At 44.7% G+C, this 7,864-nt stretch overlaps 1 protein-coding gene across 1 annotated transcript; it reads right to left on the reverse strand.

The window, feature by feature from the left end:
- Nucleotides 1–6,386: 6,386 nt before the first annotated feature.
- On the reverse strand, nucleotides 6,387–7,864 carry LOC104850000 (THAP domain-containing protein 4-like). The gene is made up of 2 exons (XM_010606681.1): nucleotides 7,799–7,864; nucleotides 6,387–7,658 (listed from the first exon to the last, which is right to left on the reverse strand). Exons 1-2 carry the CDS (start codon nucleotides 7,862–7,864, stop codon nucleotides 6,387–6,389), a joined length of 1,338 nt encoding a protein of 445 aa, XP_010604983.1.

The raw sequence follows: 7,864 nt of genomic DNA on the forward strand, positions 1-7,864 counted from the left end.
TAACACAAACATACACTAATAAGGGGATCTTTAATAGTCTGACAATAGACTGGGGACAGCGGATGTCAGCAGAGAATCCCAAACTGAGATGCAAAGTGGCGAGAATGAAAAAAATCCCACAACACAAGAGTTGGGTGTGGTAGTGCACATCTGTAATCTCACCTACTCAGGAGGCTGAGAGAGCCTGGGTAAGTGAGACCCTGTCTTAAAATAAAAAATAAAAAGAGATGGAGATGTACCTCAGTGGTTAAGCTCTCTGGGTTCCATCCTCCATAACGGAACAGAAAGAAAGGTAAAGAAAGAAAGACACATGATGCTAACACTAGTAACATTAATGCCAGAAAATGACACATCAGAACAAGAAAAATCACTAGGAATGGAGCATGGCATTGTAATAATGAAGGCATCAGTTATCTAGGAAGATTTTTAAGGTGCACATCTCTTGACAGGAGAGGTTGAAATCTGTGAGGCAAAAATGACAGGACTTTGCAGAGCAACCCATCAGCCCATGGTTATAGCTAGAAGTATCAGCAACCTCCACCAGAAAAGTACAGACCAACCTGGCATGGTGGCGAATGCCTATAACCCTAGCACCATGGGAGGCTAAGGCACGAGGATCACAAGTTAAAGCCCAGCTTGGGCTACCTAATGACTTAGCAAGACCCTGTCTCAAAAAAATAAAAAGGACTGGGAATCCCCAGTATTGCAGGAAGGAAGTAAGGGAGGAAGGGAAAAAAGGAAGGGAGAGAGGGAGGGAAAGAGGGAGAGAGAGGAGAGAGGGAAGAAGCAAAGCAAGTCACCGATCAAAAATCATACAGCACTGCCAAAGAGGTAAAATAGACATCTTCAGTTTAATTCACCCAACTACAGCAAGGGACATTCTTCTCAAATTCCTGTGGAACATTTACCAAGACAAACTACATTTGACACCATAAAACACACCTTAACCACAGAATGTCAGTTCTCAACTGGCAATGGCACGAAACGAGAAATCAGAGCAGCCAGGAAAAGGCATGGAGTGGGGTGGGGCCCCTGTGCTCCTCTCTTGATGTCTCTTGGTACACACAAACCCAGGGCTCTCTTAACTTCTTTGTCTCACTCCCAGGTACTTCTGATTCAATCACAGGGCACCTGTGACTAGGTGTTTCCATCCCATTCCTGTGGAGGTCAGAGGCTGAGGGTGGGGTTCCTCCAGTGAGCAGTCCCCATCTTCCACAGTGGCCCAAAGCACAAACTCTGGGGTGGCTGGAAGGGACTTATTATTATTTTTTCTTTGTATAATTGTAAATTTATTTATTTATTTATTTTTTGGTACCAGGGATCAAACTGGGTGGGGGGCTTGTGCTTGTGAGGCAGGCAGGGGAATCACTGAGCTAAATCCCCGGCCCTAAATTTATTTATTTTTAAATTAAATTTTATTTTATTCCTTTCTCCCCTTCAAGCCCTCTACCCTCCCTTTATTTATTTATTTATTTGGTAACGGCGATTGAATTTGGGCCCTTGCACTTGCGAGACAGATCTGGTGGAACCACTGAGCTGAATGTCTAGCCCTTACCTTCCCTTTGTACAAAAGCTTTGTTTCCATTTTTCCTTTTATTTTTATTTTTTTCTTGTTGGAAGAGACTTATTATAAATAACAAAAATGCTCCTCTCCTCTCACCACACAGGAAATCCCAAAGGCTTCAGGACCCCTGTGCCAGGAACAGAGCAAGACTGAAGCTCTATTTATCCTGTCACAGCATGACAGTGCTCTATAGTACAGAGCAGTTTCCTGCGCAGACCCAGAATACAGTGAGGACACTGCCATAGCGTCCTGGTCGTCCCAGCCAATGCAACAGGAGAAAAGGAAGTAAATGACATACGGGCTAGGAAGAAAAAAAATACAATGGTCTTTGCTTTTCTTCCCCTCTTTTTTTCTTGGGTTTGTGAGACAGGGTCTCCCTCATGGTCCAAGCTACTATCCTCCTGCCTTGGACTTCTGCATGATGAGATTACAGGTATGTGTCACTGGGCCCAGCCAGAACCGCTTTTATTCATAGATGACATGACTGAAAAAAAAAAAATCCCAGGAAAAAACTCCCAGAACTAACAGGCAGCAACAGCAAGGTTGCAGGATACGAAGTTAAAATACAAAAGTTGTTTGATTCTTTATATACTAGCAATAAACAATGGGATTTAAAATTTAAAAATACTGTAAAACTTACATTCACTTCAAAAAAGGGAATATGGGACTGGGGATTTAGCTCAGTGACGCAGTGCCTGCCTTGCAAGTACAAGGTCCTGAATTTGTTTCCTGGTACAAAAAAAAAAGGGGAGGAACATAGGTATAAATCTAAGGAAATATGTATAAATTTTGAGGAAGAATACAAAATTCTGATGAAAATGATAACAGAAGATGTGAATAAATGGAATGGTATCCTGTGTTTATGAACTGGAAGACTACATTTTGTTATTATGTCAGCTCTTCCCAACTTGATTGGAGAATGCAACACAATCCCAAGGTCCCAATAAGCTATTTTGTGGAGAATCACAGAATGATACTACAGGTTAGATGGAAAGGCAAGGCAAAAGACCACACAACAAAACCAAACCTCAGAGAAAAGTCATCACTCCAATGAAGAAAAGCTAAGAACCCACTGCAGAACCCACCAAAGTTCAGTCACCAGGTGACATTGAGGGAAGAATACACAGATTTACCAAGCAGACCAGAGTGCAGAGTCCCACACAAATAAAGCTACTGATTTTTGACAAAGTAACAAAGGTGGTTCACTAAGAAAAGAGTACTATTGAATATACAGTGCTGGAACAACTAGACAACATTAAAAAAGAAGAATCTAGATACAGACCTTTCATAAACAATAATTCAAAATGGACCATAGGGCCAGGAATTCAGCTCAGTGGTTCTGCCGCCTGCCTCGCAAGCACAAGGACCTGGGTTTGATCCCCAGTACCAAAAAAAAAAAAAAAAAAAAAGGACCACAGATCCAAATGTAAAATTGTAAAACTGTAACATTCCTAGAAGAAACAGGAGGAACAAAAGAAGAAGAAACAGGAGAAAATGTAGGTAACTCTAGACTTGGCTATAAGTTTTTTAGAAATAACAACCAAAGGATGACCTATGTAAGAAGAAACTGACAAGTTGAACTTAAAACTGGAAATGTCTGCTCTTCCAAAGACGCTGTTAAGAGTCACCAGACAACTCAGACTGGGAGAAAATATTTTCAAAACACTTATCTGATAAAGGACTTGTATCTAAACTATACAAAGAACTCTTAAAATGCAGCAACAAGAAAACAATTTTAAAAATAGGGCAAATGTCATCACAGAACTGCAGCAGAAAACAGTAATGGGATGCTTCTCCCCAGCTCTAAGAAAGGCTGAAACCCCAACACAAAAGGCATATGAGCAACAGGGGCTCTTGTTGCGGGCAGGAATTCGAAAGGGTGCAGCACTCTGGAGGATGGAATAGAGGTTTCACACAAAGCTAAACATACTCTTACCATGTGATGTTCTCATTATACTCCTTCATCTACACTCAAATCATGTGAAAATTGCATCCACACAAAAACCAGCCTGTGACTCTATAGCAGCTTTACACATAATCACCACAAAGTAAAGAGGTCAGCAAGGGTGGTATATCCATCCAATGGAATATTTTTCAGTGATAAAAAGCAAGAAGAGTTGGGCATGGTAGCACACGCCTGTAATCCCAGTGTTCGGGAGGCTGAAGCAAGAGGATCACTGCGAGTTCAAGGCCAGTGTAAACTATGCAGTGAGATCCTGTCTCAACAAAACAAAACAGGAAAAAGTAATTCAGCCATGACAAGACATGGAAGCACTTTAACTCCATAGTGCTAAGTGAAAGAAGCCAGACTGAAAGGATGACTTCTCTACAGCCATATATTCCAAAAGCATGTGCCTTTTTTTTTTTTGGTGGTACCTGGGATTGAAATCAGGACCTTGTGCTTTTAAGGCAGGCACAATGCCACTGAACTAAATCCTTGGCCAGCATATGCCTTTCTAGGAAAGGCCAAACTACGTAGACAATAACGACATCAGTAGCAGGCATGGCCTGTGAGGATGGGATTTCTAGGCCAATGAAATCTACTTTGTGTGATCCTGGGGGACACAAAACATCAGGAACATACCAAAACTCAACTACCTGTGCCAGGGATTTAGCTGTGGTGTCGCATCTGCCTTGCATGCACAACGTCCTGAGCTTGATTCCTGGTACTACAAAAACAAAACAAAACAAAACAAAACCCCCCAAGCCCCAATACCCCAACTGACACACAGCAAAGTTTACTGTCAACTATGGCCTTTTTTAGTAATGATGTAGATCAGTATCAATTCATAACATGTGACAAAGGTCCTACATTAATGCAGGGTGTTAACTATAGGGAAAATAGGTGGATTTTCTGTGCTATCTAAAGTTTTCCTGTAAGCCTAAAAGCGTCCTTCCCCCCAAGTGTCCTAAAACAATCTACTCAAAGAAATCAACAGAAGTTGGAGAATGATTGTGGGAAGCTGAGGCAGGAAGATCGAAAGTTCCAGCCCAGCTTAATTTAGTGACTTAACAAGGGACTTTTAAGGGGACAAAGAGGGGTTTTATTTTTCTTTTGTTATTTTGAGTCAGGGTCTCACTACATATTTCAGACTGGCCTTGAACTCACTGTGTAGTCTACAGGGACCTCAAACTCTGAGATCCTCCTGCCTCAGCCTCCCCAGAGCTAGTATCACAGGCATGTACCACCATGCCCAGCAGGGGTTTTTCTATTTGGATCACAGTCAAGAAAATGTATGCATTTAACAAGGTCTTAAACTTTTAGCAAAACAGGACAGATAAACAGGAAGAAATGGGCAACTTCAGAATCACTGGGAGGCTGACCTCACCTTTCTAGAAACCAATAGACAAAGCCTAAAAAAAAGAGAGGGAACAGATTCACTGACTCCCACAGGGCTGCGGGATCCCAGGCTCCCAGGGCGGAGAACAATGTAACCAACTGGTAGAGAGGAAGCAACAGTCACAAAAGCAGACTGTGTATTACCACAAGGAAATCTGGAGTTCAAAAGCACCATGCCTTAAGAGACCAAACCAGCCAATCTTAATATAAGAAAATTAAAGATAACTCCAAAAAATAAGCTTCCTTCTCCCAAGCTATCCATTTGCAAAACAATCAGCACCTTCCTAAATGAACTTCAGGGCTGACAAGGGAATCAAGACTGGAATTGCAAACTACAGAGAAAACAGAGAGAGCACAAGGAGGCAGATCCATGGCCTGCACTCACAACCTCAACTGCAGGCTTTAGGAAGCAAACCAGGAGCCAAAGGCCTGAACAAAACCAGGGAAGAAGAAACAAACAAGCATTAATGACAATGCAGACAAAGTCACGGCTGGCTTGGAAAGTCAGGTGCTAGTGACAAACTGCAGCAAGTCTGGCCATGCATGGGAAAAAGGTAACAAAGCCACATCAGATACGAGAAACCACAAAACAGCAGGACAAGAGCAAGACAGTGCTCATTTGGGTCAGGGCCCTAGTCTGGCTGCTCCTCCCCAATGCTTCCAAAGCCATGGCTTTGCTGCTGCCCTGTGGACCCCACAACTTCACTGACAAATGCCGATCAGACAAGGTGAACAGGTGCTAAATGCTTTCCCTATGTACAGAACAGGTGACCCTTAATAATATATAGAGGTTGTCTAGAAAGCAACCGCCCCCAAATCAGTTTTTAACAGCACCTAACAGTAAAATGGGGAGAGGGACAAACAGAAACACAGCTAATAAATGTATTAAAATACACTCTACCTATTTGTACAGGGACAAGCATATGTATGTAAAAGCACAGTAAAGCGCCAGGGATTTAGCTCACTGGCACTGCGCCTGCTTTGCAAGTACAAGGTCCTGTGTTTGATTCCCATAACAACAACAAAAAATTACCACAGTAAATAGTCTGAAAAATTATACATCATATTTGTAATACTAACAAGAGATAAAATTTGGAGAGTAAGTGAAAATGGGAACTTTCGTTACTTCTTAGCCCATATATTTCTGCAGTGCTTTAGGGAAGAGAATGTATTCTACTTGAATAGAAATTTTTCATAGCAAGCAGATAACTACTGATATCTAGAATGGCTTGACCTCAAGGACATTCATAAAACATGAATGAAAGGGAAACTCCCAGGATTCTGAGGCCTCTGTATTTTTCTAAAAGTTTTAGTTTGTCAAATTTTTGTGGCAGTCTTACTTTTTGGGCCCATGTATCTGTGTAAGTGGGCAATAAAAAGCCCACTGTCCAGGCCCAGGCTCCCTACTCCCACCCCATCAAGTGAAACAGTCCTCCATCCTTACACACAGGACACCCATGACATCCCCAGGAGCAAATGAGGTCAGCTTCTAGCCTGGGTTCCTACCCCATGAGTGGTGATGACCAGAGCTCCATTTAAGAATGCAAGGAGCCTTGACCCAGAGGGCACTGGAAGCCATGTGCCACCATGCAGGAAGACTCCCCCGCCCCCTGTTGGAGATCGGTACTGACCGCGGCTGGGGGGCAGCAGGCCGCTCAGGTAAGGGAAGCTCGCTTTCCGCAGCTGGTCCAGCTTCTCGCGCAGCTTGCGCACCTGGCTATCAGAGCGACTGACACGCTGGCGCAGGCTCTTCAGCTCGCCATTCTTCTTTTCCACCTGCTCGCGCAGGCAGCACACCTGGCTCTTGTTCTGCCGTGCTGAGAAGCAGTAGGAGTGCAGCGAGTCGATGAGCTTGCAGGCCCCTGACGCTGACAGGATGACTTCATTGATGGACATGGGGCTGGCATCACTGTGCTCGCTCTGCACAGCTTCTGCAGCTGGCTTTGGGGTGACGTCAGTCGGAGGGGCCGAGGGACTTTGGGAAGGCTTCTGCGGAGTGGCTGTGAGTGAGGAGCTTGGGGGACTCTGGGCTGGGCCCTTGTCAGGCCCCAGGCTGCTCCCGCTGCAGCTGGGCTCCGCATCTCTCTTGGGCCTTTTTCGGTCAATGGGCTCACGGGGGACAGACGGCCTCTCTCGAGTGTGCTTGGAAGAGAAGCTGTAAGAATGGAGTGAGCCAATAAACTTGCAAGCCCCAGACCCTAGAGGGGTAAAGTCATCCACAGAAATGCCACTCTTGTCTGCCCCCACCCCGGGGCTGGAGGAAGCAGCATTCTTGTCATGGTATTCTACAGCAGGTGCCTCTGTCTCACCCTGGCTGCCTGGCTTTCTTTCTGGAGACCCCTGTACCTGTTGCCGACCCACAGTTTCCGGGCCAGCCTGGAGCACGGCCTCCCCCTGCAGAGCAGCTCGCTTCAACTTTCGGGACTCAGGCTTGGCCATGGGGTTTCCACTGGAAGGTGATGAGGAGCCTGGGGTTACCTTCCCTACTGCTGTGCTTGCATGACCCTTCATGCCCCCTGAGGCCTTGCTAGTGTCCTTTCTCCTGGTGCGGCCATGGCCCCCAGTCCCCCGCTTCTTCTCAGTCAGGTGGAAGATGGAGGGCACAGCTGTGGGCTTGAGCAGGCGGTGCTGGTCCTCCAGTCTTTTGGAAAAGCTGTCTTTGGTGAAATGCTCGCTACAGAGGAACGAATACTTAGTGGGGGTCCAGTTATCCCTCTGAACAGCTTTTAACCACTGGAGCAGGCGTTTGGAGTCCTTTAGGGGGAACCTGCAAGATGAATGACAAAGTACTGAGAAATAATTAAATGTCTCCTCCAAAAATGATCAACTACAAAAGTAAAATAACTGTTTTTTGCAAACATCCAAACCTATACTGATTTCATCTGCTTAAGTACTTTACTAGAGATATAAGAAGCAGCTATTTGCAAGGTGTTCCTGGAATGGAAGGATGCATGGCCCAT

This window comes from Fukomys damarensis, unplaced genomic scaffold, assembly GCF_012274545.1.
Source record: "Fukomys damarensis isolate Sample0158 unplaced genomic scaffold, DMR_v1.0_HiC HiC_scaffold_16, whole genome shotgun sequence".
NCBI lineage: Eukaryota > Metazoa > Chordata > Mammalia > Rodentia > Bathyergidae > Fukomys > Fukomys damarensis.